This window comes from Acomys russatus, chromosome 31 (genome assembly GCF_903995435.1).
Source record: "Acomys russatus chromosome 31, mAcoRus1.1, whole genome shotgun sequence".
Lineage (NCBI taxonomy): Eukaryota > Metazoa > Chordata > Mammalia > Rodentia > Muridae > Acomys > Acomys russatus.
Window position 1 is genome coordinate 15,846,932 of NC_067167.1, and position 20,128 is coordinate 15,867,059.

General features: G+C 42.7%; 1 protein-coding gene across 1 annotated transcript in view; it reads right to left on the minus strand.

Annotated features, from left to right (window-relative positions):
• Cfap54 (cilia and flagella associated protein 54) overlaps window positions 1-20,128 on the minus strand; it is a 283,795-nt gene that overhangs the window by 73,195 nt on the left and 190,472 nt on the right. The window contains exons 52-60 of the mRNA XM_051139645.1: window positions 17,578-17,677; window positions 16,207-16,354; window positions 15,231-15,388; window positions 14,895-15,071; window positions 14,662-14,788; window positions 8,584-8,736; window positions 6,396-6,501; window positions 5,427-5,520; window positions 35-133 (exon numbers count right to left, since the gene is read on the minus strand). Coding sequence (XP_050995602.1) covers window positions 35-133; window positions 5,427-5,520; window positions 6,396-6,501; window positions 8,584-8,736; window positions 14,662-14,788; window positions 14,895-15,071; window positions 15,231-15,388; window positions 16,207-16,354; window positions 17,578-17,677 — 1,162 coding nt within the window. The remainder of the gene's footprint in view (window positions 1-34; window positions 134-5,426; window positions 5,521-6,395; window positions 6,502-8,583; window positions 8,737-14,661; window positions 14,789-14,894; window positions 15,072-15,230; window positions 15,389-16,206; window positions 16,355-17,577; window positions 17,678-20,128) is intronic.

Consider the following 20,128-nt stretch of genomic DNA (forward strand, 5'->3'; position numbering starts at 1 on the left):
GGAGGGCAGGGAGAGTCACTCTGTACACACTGACCTGTGCAGCAGCTCGTATTGCAATCCAGGCCAGTGAGCTGTACAACTCAAATCGACTTGCTATTGGCTCCTTAATAGAACTATGCCTTCTGGGAAGAGGCTAAAATATTAAATAGAAAGCATTTATGATAAAGAGTGTCTCAATTTCCTTGACAAACCTTCTCATCATCTCCAGGTGACTTATTGGTGAAATAATATGCAGCCATCAAAAAGTATAATATATTCTTACCATGAAAAGATATTTAAAATATACCCCAAAAAACTTTTATGTTACAAAATGGTATGCAAATATGATCCTATTTTTTTCAAAATGCACTCACATATTTCTGTATATATAAGCAAAAATTACATCAAGTCCTAAGAGTGAGTACATTTGCCCTAATTTTCTAAAATGAGTTTACGTGATTTATGTATTGAATTAATAAAAATATCTTTTTAAGTGATGTCAAACTCCATTTTGATAGAGGTTATTTAGACTAAATGTATTTGGGAAAAGAGACCAAGAATGAGGATATTCATATTTGTTCTGCTTTTCTGTTGTTTCAGCATGCTGGTCATAGCCCTGCTGCTCCCAAACTCAAGATACGCTGGTCTCAACCTCCTGAGTGACTCAGGGGATTTTGAGTCATTTTGATAGTGGGTTCTTGTTATGAAAAATGCTAAAGGGATTTTCATAACTCCATAGAACATTATAAACTAAGCCGTAAACAGGGATAGTTTTTTAACATATCTACATCTCTATCTATATATAAAAATACATTCACATATACACTCATATAATTCAGTTTTTAAACACAAGTTTAATGCTACAAAAACAAGCACAGCAAACAGTCACTTAAACATTTAATGATAACTGAAGTAAATAAATTTTAACTCATTAAAAAAATTTAAGTAATTAGACCAGGCATGGCAACACACGCCTTTAATCCCAGTGGGGACAGAGGCACATGGATCTTTGCTGGTCTATACAGTGAGTTCCAGGACAGCCAGAGATACACAGAGAAACCCTGTCTTAAAAAAACAAACTAACTAACAAAAATTAAGTAATTAGACAACTAAGCTTTAATTAGATAAATATTTAATTAAACCCCCACATTTTAATTTTTGATATGCATATTTTGACTATTTCTTTATTCTGCCAGAAAACTGAGGAATTAAACACAGGGTAACAAGCAGCTTAGATGCCAGGAACACTAAGTCACTGGATAAAGCGGTCTGATATGACCATCCTGCACAAGGGAGAGGTTAGGAGAAAAGAAGACCAGGAGAGACATCTCCATGGGTGTCTGCACTACACAGCTCTGCCCAAGACAAGGCCCCAGGGGGAACTGTGTGGGCTCTGCTGTAGCAACGGCTACCTCGCTAGCACGAGCAACTTATCTACCGCGTGTCTGGAAGCAAGACTGACAGCTGTGAATGGAAGAACCCAGAGCAAGGTGAAAATAAATCGTGGTACAGTGGGAAATGCAGCTACTTTTCATCAAGGGGAATGCATTAATGAGAAGGCTGGGATTGGGCTCAAAATAGAATTTTCAAAAAGGATTGGGGGAAGAACGTGATGGGCTTTTCTTTTTTTTTTTTTTTTTTTTTTTTTTTTTTTTTTGAGATGGGGAGGTGAGGTGTCAACATTCACCAGCCCATGGGACCAGAAAGAAAGAGAAAATCCAGAATAGTTGGAAATGAAGACATGAAAGCCTATTTACTTCCAAAAGATGTATATAGGGTCCTATATACAGAATATATTAAGACACACACACACACACACACACACACACACACACACACACACACACACACACATACACACACTCCAATAAAATCAGCAAACATATTTAGTAGGGGCCTGGAATATAAAATCCAATAATACATGATATATGTAAATTAATTACATTTCTGTAGAGATGATTTATGTCCCTGACATCTTAGTACTGTTAAGAACTGTCCCCAGGCTATACTATAGCATCAACAGAATTCCTAAAAAAAAAAAAAAAAAAAAAAAAAAAAAAAATCCAGTTCATTTTTCCTTGCACAAATTTGGAATACAAACAAAGACAGGTGTTGTGTTGAAGTTCTGTAAAGTCAACAGCACTTAATGCACCCTGCTCAATACTTTATGTTTCTGGCCACACTAAAAGGCTTATGTAGCTGTTGCCATGTCCGAGGTGGGGAAGCAAGGCTTCTGAAGTCACTCTGGTATGTCAGGCTGAGATCTGAGTCCAAGACTGCTCTGCTTGCCCACCTCTAAAAGCAAAACAGTACTATTGTTTATTTTGTTCTGCCTTTTATTTACTGATTTTGGGGGCACTTGTATGCCACAGTCCACACGTGGGAGGCCACAGGACCCCTTGCTCTAGTGGCTGCTCTATCATGTGCATCCTGGAATAAGGCTTGGCGGTTAGTGCCTTTACCAACTCATCCGCCCTCAGTGGTCCCAGTCCTATATTTTAAAAAAGGGTTTTAAGGGGCTTTGTGTTGTTCCTATTAAGACAAATTTCAGACGTTATATTTCAACAGCCTGAATATGCATGAATGGGTGTTTTTATTTGTTCCAGGCTATTTTCTGTGCCTCTAGTAATTTTATAACTTACTAAAATATTTATATTATGTCAAGTTACACCAATTTTATGGAATTATAGTATTTCCCCCTTTCAAATCCTACTTCATATTCATAGTTACAAGCGTATCTCCTGGACAGGCCCAGAAAGCAATGTTATTCATGTAGTCTCTACTTTGCAGTGCTGCTCTTTATGAAAACCAAACACTTGTTTTTCTCTAACTGGCAATAAATATTTTTCTCATACCACCAGAGCAACCTTCCCTAGTTTATAGTCACGTTGATTTTTTAAATGGTGGCACCTACCTAAGGCACCTATCGTATAAACAGTTCTATTGGCTAAATACAAATTTGCCTAAAACTTGTTTCTCATTAATTTATTTATCTGTTCATTCTATATCCCAATCGCAACCCCACTCCCTCCCCTCCTCCCACTCCCTCCCCTCCTCCCACTCCCTCCCCTCCTCCCACTCCCTCCCCTCCTCCCACTTCCTCCCCTCTTCCTACTCCCTCCCCTCCTCCCACTCCCTCCTATCCTCCCAGTTCCATCCCCCCACACATTCCTCCCCCAGTTATCCCACACACTCCTCCCCTGGTTATCAACCCACTCGGCCACATCAAGCCACATCATGACTAAGTGCCTCCTCCTTCCCTGAGGCAAGACAAGGCAGCCCTGCTAGGGAAATGGGATCCAGAGGGCGGCAACAAAGTCCAAGTTATAGACAGGCCCCACTCCAGTTGTTAGGGGAACCACTTGAGGACCAAGCAGCCCATCAGCTTCGAATGTGCAGGGGGCCTAGGAGCAGTCCATGCATGTTCTTTGGTTGGTGGTTCAATCTCTATGAGCCCTCATGGGCCTGGGTTAGTTAGTAATATAGCCCTTTTTTTAGTGTCCTTGGCCACTCTGGATCCCTTAACCCTTTTCCTAACTCTTGTCCAAGGCTCCCTGAGTTCCGCCTAATGTTTGGCTGTGGGTCTCTTCATCTGTTTCCACCAGCTGCTGGATGAAGCCTCTCAGATGACAGATATACTAGGTTCCTGTCTGCAAGGATAGTAAAGATCATTAATAGAGTCAGGGGTTGGGTCTCCCCCATGGGTCTCAAGCTGGGCCAGTCATTGGTTGGCCATCCCCTCAATCTCTGTTCCATCTTTTATCCCTGAACATTTTGTAGGCAGGGTAAATTTTGGGTTGAGGGTTTTGTGGGTGGGTTGGTGTGTCCCTCCCTCCACTGGAAGTCCTGCCTGGCTATGACCCAAAGAAGCTAAGTAACAAGGAGAGCTCAAGGGAGGATGTTTGAATCCTACTAAGAAGGGGAAATGAAGTAAACATCAGAAGTGGAGGGAGAGGGAGGGAACTGAGTGAGAGAGGGGATAGAGAGGAGAACAGGGGTGGGGGCAATCAGGTGCAGGAGACTGGGGATGGGGTGAGAGGGCTGGGAGAGAGAAGGGAAATTGGTGTTGGGGCATCCCTGACACAAGCTGGAGATCTGGGAGATAAGAGAATGAGCCTAGCTGAGACTCCTGGCAGCAGGGCACACTGAGACTCCTAGCAGCAGGGCACACTGAGACTCCTAGCAGCAGGGCATACTGAGACTGAAGTGGCCACGTCCTATTGCCTAAAACTTTTAAATCATGTTCTTGATAACTCAAAAATTAGAGACTTGAGCCAGTTGCAGTGGCTCATACTTTTAATCCCAGCATTGGGAAGCAGAGGTAAGTAGAAGTCTGTGAGCTTAAGGACAGCTTGGTCTACATAGTTTCAAGACATCCAAGTCTATACAGAGAGACCCTACCTCAAAACAAACAAAAATTATATATATGTATATATATTCATATACACACATATATATGTTTTAAAAATTAAGAGATTTTATTCTGAAAAGATATCCTTACAGAATGAATGATTATTTGGTAAGGAGATGAAAGTCTACCACAATACAGCAATAATTAATTATGTCATTCAAAGCAACCTGGCTCATTTCTGCCATTAGAATCTCCTCAGTCAAGATCCTTGGCACTGCAGTGGCCTATGCCCATCAGCAAATCTCATTCTGTTGGAAACCCCCAAACCTCAAGCTTGCTCCCTAAGTGACGGGATCATTATCTGCCTTCAGCAAGGTTTGGGGATATGGCTCTGCACCTTGGTGTTCAAGCACTGCCGTGGGTTGTGCATCTGCCTGTGACCCTTGGCACAGCCCCCTCTTCATCCAACACTCCCTGTTGTGACATCACACCAAAGCGCCACCTTCCACTTACCACCTTGACATCACATCATCCAACCACCTTCATTTACCATTCCAGCGACACAAATAATGTCCTCATCATAAGTCTCCCTACCAGGGGCCCCTCTCTTCTCTTCTTCTCCCCCGTTCCCATCTTTCCTGTCTGCTGCCTTAAGTTCTGCCTCCCTCCACCAGCTCTATGAGAAAATGGATTGTGCTGATTTGTGATTTTCTAGAAGAGTGGCTTGATCAAAGTAGGTGCTCGACACATCTGTGAGAAATGAACAGCACTGCCAGTTCCTATTACTTTCAAACATACCATTTGCCCATTTCCGATATTCTCATGAGCACTTCCAACCACTCATTGACTTTGAGTATTTGCATAAACTAGCATTCTGGGTGCATCATTTTTAACAAGCAGAAACAACTATGTGAAATCAATTTCCAGAGATCTACCTAAAGCCTCCAAAGAGGCATTTGATTGCAGGAGTGACGGTGAGGTAATGAGTTAATGTCTTCAAGCCACGAAGCAAAATGCCTCATTATTTCAGCAGTGCAGAATTACTGAAAACTACCAAAGGCGAGTGGCCTCCAATTCCTGGAAATGTGGCGCTTACCTTGAGCATTGATGGTGTTGCCGAGAGCTTCTTCTTTGGCTTCTTCAGATGGAAATACACCAGGGCAAGTTCTAGGTAGGAATCCCTTATTAACCTAAAACGACATGACATGAGCCTTAGCTTCCCTGCTTCCTTGTACAACCTCGTTGTACTTTGTCTGGGAGAGCGAATGGTACGAATAGACCAATTGGTGTCCTCCTAACCTCCATGCCTTAAGCCCACAGCTAGTAGACTCTTCCTCTGAAAGGAGAAGCTCTTGGAAGAGCACTTGGCATTCTGTCTGGTCTTGTGCTAGTAACATCCCAGGCTATGACTGATGCAAAGCTTAGTCAAGGCCTGTCTGGAACATCCCAGCAAAGTGGTCACTAGAGAAGTCACAGTGAAAAAATCCACCTTGAAAACTAGGCCTCTGTCTTGTCTTCTCTTCTATACTAATTAAAAGGAGACAGAGGTCTGAATGGAAGGCAGTGATGGTCAGATCTATATATGTACTATTGAAAGTATCAGTTGAGGCCTCCTGGGTCTGTGCTGATTCAGCAACAGTGCCTCCTCTCAATACTGAGGTAGTATCTATGCAGAAGTAAGTGGACTTATGGATGGCTACTGAAAATATAGAATGCATCCTTCTTCTGCATCGACAGTGGGATCTTCTAGGCATAAGTCGATAGTCCAGAAGAAGTCCCTACCATCTTGGTATTGACAAGAGACCTGGGTCTATGCAGCCTTGAATGCCACCATGATAAATGAGAGCCATCCCATCTTTTCCTGTAAAGGAGGCCTTAGGTCAGAGCCAAAGGCAACAAGTTTGAGAAGCAGGTCAGTAAGCCTGTTGTCTGGGTGAATGAGTCCTAGCACACGAGCCCTGCCAGGATGAGGTCTCTCATTCATCCTTTTCCCCAACCTTCTGTGTACTGCTACACACAAGTCAGACCATACAGGAATAGTTCTATAAGAATGAGATTTCATTACCCTGAGTTCTGATCATTTCTTAGGCTTATTTGAATAGCATCGAAAAAACTCTCTACTTGTGAAATTGGAGATTTATCTTCCATCAGCATTTGACGCTCTATTCTGCCTGAACAGAGAAAAAAAACATGTAAATATGGTGGTCTCTCTTTTTTTTTTTTTTTATCGTTTATAATGAAAGAGCAGATATTTCATTCCACAAACTCTGGAACCTGAATTGTTGTCTTCTGCGGGTCTGTCTGTCACTCCTTGATGAAAGACAAGCTAAGGACGAAAGAATTAAAGCTTCCTTCCACCGGAGTGTCTGCAGTGCTTTCAATAAAGACACTTTTGGCTTCCCAACAGCACTGGCCTCATGGCTTACTTTTCTTACTTTGCAATTCCACTTGTCCTCGTCTATTTCCCAAATACTAAAACTAGCTCAGCTGCATGCTTATGCTCATTGCAGCAAAACCCATAGCTACAAAGAAACAAAGTAAGCCTGAGTGTTCTTTAAGGCTAAATAGATTTTTTAAATGTGATTCTGTATATGTAGGTATATTATTATTATTAATTATTCAGCATAAAAAGAAAGAAATGCTGCCATTTGCACACATGAACCTGGGACACTGTGTTAAGCAAAAGAAGGCAGACACAGGAAGGTAAACACTGAATGATATTACTTATTCATGGATCTGAGAACGCTCCATTCTTGGAGTAGAAAGTGGAATGCCAGTCGCTGGAGGGCAGGACACAGGAAGGAGGATGGATGAGTTCTGTCATCTACTGTATAGCCTTGTGGTCATAATTAGAGTATATTATATACTTGAAAAGTGATGAGTTATATTCTTAAATGCTCATGCCACCAAGTGAAATATGATTGGGTAAGTTTAATTAGCTAGGTTTAATCACCTCATACTCTACACAAATATGGAAGCATTACACTGTACCTAAAATATATAATTTTGCCAATTAAGAATAAAGTTGTTAACAGTTATATTTGGGGGGCAGTGAGCCTGGCCTTTAATGGCTAACCCATCTCTCCAGCCTAGTTTTTAGGTTTAAAAATAAACTGAAAGCCAGGCAGTGGTAGTGCACTCCTTTAATCCCACCTCTGGAGAGGCAGAGGCAGGCAGATCTCTGAGTCCAAGGCTAGTGTGGTCTACAGAGTGAGCTCTAGGACAGCCAGGACTACACAGAGGAATCCTGTCTCAAAAAAACATAAATAAATAAATCTTAACAAAAATATTTTTCTTTTGTTTTTCCAGACAGGGTTTCTCTGTGTGGCCTTGACTGTCCTGGACTCACTTTGTAGACCAGGCTGGCCTCGAACTCACAGCGATCCGCCTGCCTCTGCCTCCCTGCATGCTGGGACTACAGATGTGCGCCACCACACCCAGAAAGAATTTTTTAAAATGCCAGTAAATGTTTAAAAAATGCTTAGAGGCAATGCCAATGTCCACCCTCCGCTTGTCTCCCAGCAATCATGGTGGACACCATCCTTCAAGCACAGGAATTGAGAGATGGTCCCTGCAGCAGAAGTGCCGTGAAAGGGAAATCTACGGTCACCATGCGGAAGAGCCACAGTTTTTGTGCAGAGGAAGGAAAAGTGTCAAGTAGGGGTGGGCACAGGTTCCCATCTGGACACTCTCATGTGACATGTGTAGCTCAGTAAGCGACTGCAAGAGTTACCTTTTGATTTTCTTGCAGCTGCAATAGCCATATGAATGTACTGTTTGTAAGATGTAAAGGCAGCTACTGTACAGTTATTATATTTTAATTGAATGTTATCTCTTACTCATAGAAAGTAACCAAGATGTCTAACTAGGTAATGAAATAATGGAAGACACTAATGTATTATTATTATTTAATAATAAATTAACCTTTATTGTTTTAATTCATACTTGTAATTTGTTTTATTAGTTGTTATTTAGTAGGTATGTGTTTTAAAAGATTTACTTTTAATTTCTTAGTATTTTCTTTTATGTGTCCAGATGACTTCACCTGCATCGCTGTGCACCATGTGTGTGCCTGGTACCTGAGGAGGCAGGCTACAGCCGTGTTCCGAGACAGGCTTATGCAGAGCACCGATGGGTCTTGTCACTGCCAAGCCCTTTGTGCAGTCTGTAGTTTTTACAGTTGAGAAGTTGATTGCTAACAACATCACAGCTCTTTGTGCTTCACCACAGTTGTGATGCCCAGGGCAGCTTACCTTTCTGAAACAAGATCTCAGCCTCCACCTCCTGTTCTTCTGTGGCCGTTTCCTTGCAGAGCTTCAAGGCCATCTCAAAGAGGTGGAGAGCAGGCAGCCACTTAGTGATGTCCTTTCTGGTTTTGGACTGCACCTGCTTGGCCAAGGTGTGTCCTAAAAACCCAACAGTTGGGTGAAGGCAGAACAACAAAGTCTTCAGTGTTTGGAGCAAGCCACTCAGCCTATGGGCTTCTTTCAGAGCTCCCAGTGGCCAAGAATGTCTTAAAGAACCACAATAGCCAATATGTCCATGAACTACGACAGTAATTTGGTCTTTGATAAATCTCCAATGTGTTATCTTATTTCTAAAATCAATGATAGTCTCCAAGTCTCTCCAGTTCTCAACTTTTCATAGTGCTCATTAAAACAAGCTCCATGTTCTTAAGAGGCTGCTAGCAGAGAAATATCTGGAAGTTGCATACTATTTATAATTAATAAATTTGCATATACTAATAGGCAATACTTTTATGCCTATTAAATGCACTGATTACTCATCATATCATATTATGTCATCATAACTGGATAAGAAAGCTCTTTATAGACAAGGGCCACATGCCAAATTCCTTGGGATCTCTCATCTTTAATGATTACACAGGAGGATTATTGAATAGTTATTATGATTAATTAATTAATTAGTTTTGCATTTCAAGACAATGTTCTCTGTGTAACTCTAGCTGCCCTTGAACTCACTCTGTAGACCAGGCTGGCCTTGAATTCCTAGATCAGCCTGTCTCTGCCTCCCAAGTCCTGGAATTAAAGGTATGTGCCAACATGGGCGTAGCTATGAAACATTGTTCTATATTGCATCAAATATTGACATTTGTCAAAAAATATTTCCTCCATGTATGAGTACTAAATATAAATGAGGGAAGTGAATAATAGGAGCTAAGACTAGTTAAATGTTTGCCTGCATGCCGAGCACCATCTCATGAACTCGACATAAACTGCCCCTGTGATTCACTACACCAAGTGGGCAATATTACTATGTCCATTTGACAAAGACACAGCAAGGACTCAAAGCTCTAAGTAACTTGCCCAAGGTCCCCTGGCCCTGATGTGAGCCTAAAGCAGACTGGTCCCAAGGCCCACACCCTAAACTACAACACAGTATCCTAAGAGTGAGGGCATGGAACGATGGCTTAACTAAGAATATAATAAACAGCAAGACAAGTAGTTACAACAGCATGTGACTGGTCATTGGAAAAGAAACTGTGGGGCATCATGGGAGCCGAACAAAGCTCTGGCCTGTCTGGGTCTTGGGAAGGTTCCGGAAGGCTACCCAGGCAGCGTTATGTTCTAGGTCAGTGGATGACGATCTTGCCTACTTCTGTTTCATAAATATAATCTGAACATGTTAGTTACTATCAGAGGCTATCCCAGAGGATTAAAAAGAGCAAGTCGCCAAACTCCTGTGATGCAATCTATACTATAAGGAGAAACTGTCGGGAAAGCTAGTGGCAGATGCTTTTGTGCCTCATAATATCGAAATGTTCCTTTTCCCAGTAAACACCAACTCTGAAAAAAAAAAACAAAAAACAAAAACCCTGTTGTGAAACTGACATTGTTTTGACAGAAAGGCGCTGTGGTTTTGTTTTTAAAAGCTGTATTTAATATAATATAGCAGGAGGCAAGCTGTTCAGCTTCAAATGTGTCTGCAAAGAAGCAATGGTATTGTCATTGAGCGGTGACAGATCTTCAAGACTAGTAAGTTGGAGAAGCTGAGTGTAGATTTGATTTTACACTATCTATGCTTTGAGCTCATGCAGAACTCAAGTAATAAGCAAACTGTGGGGCTAAACGTGTGAGGGGAGAGTGGCTTCCCTGCGGTCACTGACTGAGCTGCACGGAGTCTGAGAGGCCAGCCAGGTGTAGTAACTCCACCATAAGGATGCTTACAAAGCAGTGTGCAGTGAGATTCATGCACCGGTGGTGAGAACTGAGAATTGATCACAGAAGCAGAGAGACTAGGGAAGACTCCTGGGAGATGGTACTTTGAGTATATGCTCACTGGTCTCCTTTTGCCAGTGGAGCCCTACGACTGATTCTCTTGGCTGAGCAGGTACTGGTGGGGGAGGAAAGAGGGTTCTAGGAGGTGGCAGATGACACCTACCACTAGGTTTCTGCTCTCTGAGCAAACCAAGACCCTGAGAAACAGAGAAAGGTAGGCGTGTGTCAAAGATTAGAGATGGTACCCAAAGAGAGCCAGAAGGGATGTCAGTGAGTTGCAGAGAAGGGGAGCTGTGGCTGGCCTCCTGGATTTCCCAAGAGGGATCTGACAACAGACTGAATCCTCTGAACTCCTGAGCTCAAAAGTGCTGGATGGCCTTTGTTCTTTCCTTTAGCGATTCAGTGGGGGAATTGAGACTCTTAAACGTTGATACAGAGCCAAGCCACAGAGGCAGAAGTTGCCCTTTCGACCACCACTGGCTGACTGTCACAGCTGGACCTGAAGAAAAATACGCACAACAAAGACTATTCCAGGAAAGAAGAACCAGCAACCATAAAGAGGAATATCAAATGTAGCTCCGAGAAGAGATAGCATGAGTGAAATAAAATAGTTTGAGGATAGGTTAACAATAACATATACACACATACATGCATACATGTATATATACATGCATGCATATATAAAAACATACAACATTCATGCATATACATATATATCTACACATACATACATACATACATACATAAGAGCCTACATAGAAAAACAAGTTATCAGCTAATTTTGAAAGGGTGGTCAGTACCAAAAATATTACCTGTTAAGAATATCGATTAGATTAAGCTTACACCATAAATTATAAAAATTAGAATTACAAGGGAAAGATTACAGACTATGCAGACATAGCCAAATACAATCAGCATCTATAGTGTCTGCTATGGTCCTGGCACGGAGCTAGGCATGTTTCTCACCTAATCGTCAATGAGGGAGTACCACAACTACTCCCTGGACATTTGTGTTCTCTTCCATTTGTATGTTGAAATGCCCTCTCCAACAATGATGCTGTCTATGTCGAGAGGTAAGCCTTTGCCTGGTGATTATGAAAGCTAAACTCTTGTCAATGGCCTGGGTGTGCTATATAATAACTTGATTCCTTTTTTTTAAAGAATTATTTATTTTGTGTATATGAGTGCTCTATTTGCATGTATACCTGCAGGCCAGAAGAGGGCATCAGATCACGTTATAGATGGTTGTGAGCCACCATGTGGTTGCTGGGGATTGAACTCAGGACCTCTGGAAGAGCAGACAGTGCTCTTAACCTCTGAGCCATCTCCCCAGCCCCAAAGAGCCAGTTTCCCCTTTCATGACACAAGGGCCAGTTGAAGGGGCCAGTTGTGTAGCGGATGTGTCCTCATCAGATGTTAAATCTTGACTTTGGACTTTGACTCTCCAGAAATGGGAGCAATAGATTTCTACTATTTACAAACTACCTAGTCTAGGGTAACTTAGGGCAAGTGGGCTATGGCAGCCTTGCTTCTGAAATGAGAGAACTGCAAAGATGCTGAACGACACTCTTGAGAGTTTCACACAGGTATCCAGCCCCAAAGAAAGAATGGAGGCAGTGGGAGGGCAAGAACTAAGCAAGAAGAAATCCTCCCCAGACAGAAAGGAACTTATCTGCAGATGCCAAGGGCTCAGCTGTTCCTCCATAGAGAAAGAGGGGGCATGTGCCAAGACAGGTGTTGGTGGATTTCCTGAACTAGAGAGGTGAGAAAAGAAATCTAACAAGTTTGGGGGAAGGAAGGACAGGTTTCTTGCCAAAAGAAAATAAAATTTAGACTGACACTACAGCTCTCATTTAAAACATTGAGAGTGGGAAATTACAGAACAGCGCCTACCAAACTCCAGAGGGAAGGCCATTCCCCATTGTGCTTCTGCTGGGCTGAGAAAGCACACCAGTCACCTGTCATGGTGAAGAAAAAGTATTTGTGGAAAGCAAGGCTTCAAAGAACTCAGCATTGGGTTGGGGAGTCAGTCAACAACCATACTGAAGAACAGAGACTGGGAAATGAGAGACTAATGAGAAGACAAGGAGCGGGCAGACACCAGCATTTGCCCAGTTGTAGGATGTCTATTATCAGGCATTATGAGTGACAGATACAGTGTCTCTAAGAGAAAGAAGAAGAAGGAGAAGAAGAAGAAGAAGAAGAAGAAGAAGAAGAAGAAGAAGAAGAAGAAGAAGAAGAAGAAGAAGAAGGAGAAGGAGAAGAAGAAACCCAAACCCCCATGATATAGCCTGGATCACATCGCAGGAAGCCTTTTATGCCACAATAAATGGATACCATCAATTCAAGGGATGATCTATGGAAATAGAAGACTTTGTGGTAATCAAGAAACTAGAGAAACAAATGGAAAGTTAGAGGACACAGTGCCTGGGGATCTACAAGTTGAGGAAGCCGAGTGCCAAGAAGACACTGGTGATGTAGACACTACCGGATACTGAGTGGCTCATGCATACAAGATGGAGTTGCAATTGAGCCTTGGTCAATCAACAGTGATTTAGCTAGTCTGAATCCAGAATAAAGTTGGACAAGGAGTGAAAGGAAGTCGAGGAAGAACATGGCAGGTGGAATCTATCCTTTAAAAGCCCAAATGGCCAGGTGTCAGAAGAATACAAGGTACTTAAGGGTAAGCAATTGTTTTGTATGTCGTCTGTTTGCTTTTTTTTTTTAATTAGTAAAGATTTAAATATATTAACATAGTAAGCTGAAAAGGGAAAAAGGATCTCAGTGACAATAAACGGCAGAAGGAAGGGACCTCTAAAGCCAGGACCCCGGGAAGAAGACACCATCTGAGAGCCTGAGCCCAGCTAAGAGGCTGGCCTTTGAGGAGAGAGGCTGCTTCCCTGACACAGAAATAAGGCCCACCATAGCTGGATTCTTACCCAGGCTGAGTAGAGAGATTTCCCAACGGGCCTGGCCTGCAGAGTGTGGCACATCTATGCATGTTTTTGTTTCTTTGTTTGTTTTTTGTTTTCGTAACACTGCCTAAAATAACCATGGTGCCTGATATTGAAAGTGTCCATACAGGACATTCTCCACCGTTAAGTGGAGAGTGGGATCCGACTTTCACACGAACTCTGGTGCCCCATATTTGACCACGTCCCCTTGATGGGAAGGCCCAGTGGCACTCAGAGGAAGGATAGCTGACTACCAAGAAGAGACTTGATAACCCAGGATCATATTCAGGGGAGGAGGTCCCCCTCAGTCACAGTCATAGGGGAAGGGAATAGGGTGAAAGCGGGAGGGAGGGAGGAGTGGGAGGATACACAGAATAGGATAACAACTGAGATATAATATGAGTGAATTAATAAAAAATTATAATGCAAAAAAAGAAAGTATCCGTAGCAGAAGATCCATTTCTTACCATGCATCATGGCGAAATATGGAAACCTTACCTTCAAGATACCTTGCTTTGTAAAACTACAAAGATTTAACAACCCTACATTGACAAGATGCAGATTTATTGCTTAAAATATCCCAAACAAGGTATTAGAGCTCAGAGGGAAAGCATGGCATTACCATCAACACATTAAGATAATGTTTTTTTTCCTGGGCATTGTTTTTAAAGATACAGGTACTTAATAGCATCAGTAATAAGCAGAAGACACAATACACTGTTCTATATTCCTCTCTAAACTCTTTATCAATTTGACATAAATATAAAAAAATATGCTGCAATTTAGAGAACAAAAACGTGGGATATTATTTAGGAATGCACTCATACCTGGGTTTCTATGATTTAAGAAAATAGACTGTGAAAATAATCTTGTTACAAATGATTGAATAGCTAGATAAAATGCAACAGTCCAAAAGCAAATAGATTCACATATTATAATTGCTGTAATCAACCTCATAACTTCATTCTTACATCCAGAATATCCATATACCACAAGGTTTATCACATGGTAAGTGACCAAAAAAAATCCTTAAGCATGTGGAGTCTGGGCTCTCATAACACTAACCCTAGCCTAGTTGAAAATCAGTTAAAAATGCCTATCAGTCACTCTAGGAAGGTAGATATTTAAATGTTCTTACCAATTCTCAGTTTTATTTTGGCCAGTAACATGACATGAGGAAGGTAGATATTTTTTAAAGGCTGTAATGGATTCGCATAGTCAACAGCTGAGAGAGGAAATTCAATTGTCTCTCCAAAAGTTAGCATCTAGGAAAGAAATGCTGGAGTGAGTGTGGTGAGGGAAGGAGAAGAAAAAAAATGGCAGAAAAGTACCTTCCCAAGTCTGTGGCCAAGAAAAAAAAAACATCCCTACCTGTGCGATAAGAATTCTGTGAGCTTGATTCAAGAAAATTAATTTTTCCTCTTTGGAAGACTGTTGCTTGAACTTCTCAGCTTTTGTTAAGTCGTCCATTAGAAGGAGGCTTCTCACCAGGGTTAACCAAGATCGAGGAGAAAGGAACTCATTGCCTTCCAGCAAATTAATGATTTCCTAGTGAGAGAAAAGGATTCTCTTTGTGTTTCCTAGCTCATGGATGAGCTGGGGCCAGAGCGCCAGGCACACATTCATGAGTGTTGAGAATCCCCCTCCTTTTGGTCCTACTGGGGTTTTCCGTAAACACAGGTGTGTACACTACCCTGTCTCCTTTACCTGAAGGTTTCTTATGATGTCTGCCTTTAAGTGTTTTTCCTGCAGGCCCAGGATCACGGCTTGCATCAGGAACTCGGCCAGGAGCTCTGGGTCATCTGCACTTTTCGCCTCCGTGCATACTTCGTGGATAAGGCTCAGACAGTCTGTCATGTCATTCTCTAATGCACACAAGGGGATCATCAAGATGCACAAGAAAGCAGGAAAGGATGTGTGCATAATGTCCCCCAATGGCCAACGAGTAAGAGGGCATTAAAAAGGGAAATGAAAATTACATGAGACACACAGGTGCGGGGAGGCTGTTCTAATCTTGGTCATTTGCTATTAAAGTAATGTTATCACATGAGATGTTTTCATTTGGAAGGTAGACAGAGACGTGCAAATGGGTGGGAAGGGAACAAGGTGAAAGAGGCAGGGAGGGGGGAACAGGAAGATACAAGTGAGGGGATAACAACTGGGATGTAATCTGAATAAATTATTTTTTTAAAAATAGGTAGGCACGCAACTAGACAGCTCCCAGTCACTGAGGGAGCTACTGTTTACACATGCCAAGCTGTTATCTAAGACTATAACTTCCATCTCCTTCTGTTTGACAATGAACCCAACAAGCAAGTAGGTTGTCTCCATCTTCCAGAAAGGCGAAGTAGAGAATCATGGGAGACTGGGTGGGGGAAGATTTGACAAGGAGGGGGAAGGTCAACATTGGAACTCTATGTTGGTGGCTTGTCAACTCTATGCTTAGACACCTTCCCGAGAAAAAATGCATTTTGAAATCTCCTTGATGATGATGATGATGATGATGATGATGATGATGATGATTTAGAGAACTGTGAGGAATCGCTGGTTTTGTTTAACAGCCTGTGCTTTAAATTCTGGAAAGAGAGCAAGCTACAAAGCTGTGAGCATCATCATAGACACAGGCCTATAAAACCCCATCTCCTATGCCAAGTGAACCAAACCACAGGTGTTAACAAAGTACCTTTCATGATTCCAATGCCATGGATCTGTGCAACGAATGCAGTTACAAGCATCAAGCGGCACCTCAGCCAAAGGTGGATGTTGAAATATTCCCGGGAGTTCAGGGAAATGGGGTCTAAAAACTCATTATCATCTTTGTTTTCTGAGGCCTAAACAAAGTTAAAAATGATGAGGTTATCTTCTCATTGGATAATGTCAACATCCTAGCCTAATGCGAAGCATGAGCTAGGAGAAGCACCCAATAGCATTTCACAGTATCACCTTTTAAATTAAGACATTATTCTTGAGTAGTCTATAAGCCATAAGATATATGCAAAAGAGGCAAGTGAAGTCAGTTGTAATCCTGTCATCCTCTAGAAACGTTTTGTACCATGCTTCAGCCCATCCTTTTTCTCAATACCTCTACTCAAAAGCAGCTTTGCATGGAACCAAAGAGACGGCTCAGAGGTTAACAGCTCTTCTGCTCTAGCGGAGGCCCTGGGTTGAGTTCCCAGCACCCACATGGCAGTTCACAGTCACCTGTAACTTCAGCTCTGGCAGGATCCAGTGATGTCACCTGCCTTCTGCTGGCACTGCACACAGGGTGCACTTGGGTGCAAATGAAACCCTCTTAGACATAAAATAAAAAGTGTTAATTAAGAAAACAGTTTTGAAGCATTGGATATTTGTTTTGGTTTTTAATTATGTTATCAGAAGTTTCCATGTCATCAAAAAAAAAATATTAAACATCCTTTTAAGGGATGAAGAATGATAAACCCAGTGCTGAGTGTCTATTTTGGACAATTAGTTCACTGGTTATGAGTGATTTCATTAGAAATTCGAAACTCACAAACAGTATTTTGTTTGGTGTATACTTTCATGCAGACCCCTAAGCAATTTGAGCCAGTCCAGTGACAGAGCTTGCAACAGGGCTGTCAAGCAGGCTTTAGAGCCCCTGTACAGGGAGGGCTAAGTGTGAGGAATCCTAGGTAAGAAAGAGGGTGAGCATCCTCCCTGCCGTCTCCAGGAAACAAACTCAAGAGTGGAAGGAAGAGTGGGCCCTGGGAAACTGCTGTGCTGGTGGGGCCGTATGAAGACTCTCCACAGTGACACATCCCAATGTGTCTTGCGCTGAGGTCTGTATCCACCCTCAACGGCTCGCAAATGAGATTACAAGACTTTAGCAAAGAAACTTAAGGGGCCTTTCTCAATAGGGAGCATAAACGGGACTTCGACACAGGCCTTTTGAGCTGGATTTCGCTGTTTCTTCGGCTTTACCGCTTTGCGTCATCCAACTAGCTAATTCAATGCCTGCTGTGCCCTTCGGTACAGTGCGATGTGTTGTAGCGTCATAGCTCAATGTGCTCTGAAAGGGTGATGAGTCTATACGTACGGAACTTCCTGGAGAGGTGGGAGTGTATGGGTCGTCAGGCGTCCTCTTAAAAAGCTTCGAATCCTGGAGAAGCTTCAGTGTGGAATACACTATGGCAGCACTGAAACCGAGGGAGGGGTTTGACTGTTACTAGTGACAGCATTTGGAGTGTTATTTCACCAGTCTCTACTTCCTGTGAACACTTCGACACCCTCCACCCTCGCAAGGTGACCTGGCATCTCCTTTATGTGTCCCAACAGCACTGTAGCACTTGGTCCCCTACTATACGCATCATACCTCTTAATCGTAGTATAGAATCCTACAGTCAATCACCGAGGCAGACGTGCGCGTGCACGCGCACGCACACACACACACACACACACACACAAACCCACACATTCACACATACACACTCATACACACAATTATAAAAACCACAAAGTCCTGTTCAATAAAAAGAAATAGATCAAAGAATAAATAACAAATGTTTCCATAATCTAAACAGACCAAAGGCAAAATCCCCACGTTTGCCTCCTACGGCCAAACTGATTCCACTTCAAGTCCTCAGTCACCACCATTGCACTCTTGGCTCAGCAACAAACACTGATCAATGAAGTCTGTCAGCTTGACCCACAGTGTATGGTCACTGTCCAACACCTCCTTACCCCTCTACCCTACTGCCAGGCCATTGCTACCTCCAGGATGGAGGACCAAGCCAGGCTCCTCGTTCCTCTCCTATGGGGCACATGGACTGTGCTAGTGTGAAGTCAAGAGTGTCCAAACCCTGAAAAATCTCAATCTTGAGACCAGAAGGAGTAAGGATTGGCCTCTCTTTGTTCTATGCCTACATGCCTCTGCCTGTGTCGTCCTGTGACTCCCACATCCACAATTCTAGAAGTAGTCGCATAGCCTAGCAGGTGGAATGCCTCCTGTGCAAGTCAGGCATCACAGTATCTGAAGCCCTCAGCCAATGATGTGCATCCATCTTAGCAATCCCGCCCCCTCATGCACAAGGTTCTAAATAACCCTTGTTAGACCCAATAACAACATGAGCTGTTTCACCGACTCTTGTCTAAGAGAGATGTATCATTAGAATCCTCACAGAAGGCCTTCTCCCTATGGCACTCCCAGCTGGACCAGGATCCTGCGGACCTCACCAGTTCAGGCTCAGCATCATCATTCCCAACCCAGCTGTGTAGCAGTGCAAGGAATCACACTCTCCTACTCTCGCTCTGACCCGCAATGGCTATGGCAAACTCCTCATGGTGTGACTGGAATGGTCCGTACCAGAAGTTTCCATGGACTCTGGTCAGTATACTTTCTTCTTTGCATTGGTTACCAAGAATTCCGGTCTAGCCTGTGGCTGGCTTCATCCATGTTCACGGATGCTCATAAGAAAACCAGTTCTTGTCCATAGGTTCTCAGGGTGTGTGCTTAGAGGTTCAATTTCTAGACTTGAAGTATTTTAAGACTGTTTTGTGTTGTTTGCATTATAGATGGGAAGAGTCGTGTTAACACTAACCATGGAGCCAAAATGTTTCTCCTTTTTCCTATAATTTACATCTTAGAAAAACAGACTGTTTTCTACCACCTGTCAGATGCCATATTGTGTTATTTTTGTGAATTAAGTCATTTACTGCCCCTCACATGCTACAAGTTTAAGGTAGGTGCTATTATGGACTCTAGTTATGGAGTGGGAAATGGACACACAGAAATATTAAGTAGGTTATCCAAAGTCAGAGAGAGAGAGAGAGCGTGCGGAGGGGGGGTTCGGGGGGGATGATGGTAAGAATCCAGACAACAGGTCTCTGAACTGTTCTGATGTAGTCTCTCTCCCCTTCTCCCTCTCCCTCTCCCCCTGGTATATCCAGTTTGGCATCATTGGTCATGTCACAGTGTTATGATCATTACTGTCAGTGTCACTGCTGACTGTATTTGTCATCAATATCAAAAGACCTCTTGGTCTAGCCCAATGTTTTTCTCTTACATTCTACTTAGCATATTACTATCATTAATATCACATACCTGATGTTTTCTCTTTACCTTTGGTCATCTTATTTATAAAAAAATGGCTGGCCTGTCCCCTTGATGGGGAGGCCCAATGGCACTCGGAGAAAGGATAGCAGACTACCAAGGAGAAACTTGATACCCTAGCATCATATTCAGGGGGAGGAGGTCCCCATCAATCACAGACATAGGGAAGGGGAATGGGGTGAAAGCGGGAGGGAGGGAGGAATGGGAGGATGCACAGGACAGGATAGCAATTGAGATGTAATATGAATGATTTTATTTTTCAATTTAAAAAAATGAAGAAGAAGGGGGAGGAGGAGAAGGAGGAGGAGGAGGAGGAGGAGGAGGAGGAGAAGGAGGAGGAGGAGGAGGAGGAGGAGGAGAAGAAGAAGAAGAAGAAGAGGAAATGGCTGGCCTGTTTTTGCTCTGTGGGTTACACTCTAGTCCTGTATCTGTTACTTTGAGTGGCATACTTCACTTCTCCTAAGGAAAGCCAGAAGCCAGGTGATCCTTGCCCTGTGCCTTCCCTTCTCAGTTGTCAGGGCTTCCATGTTGTTCCATT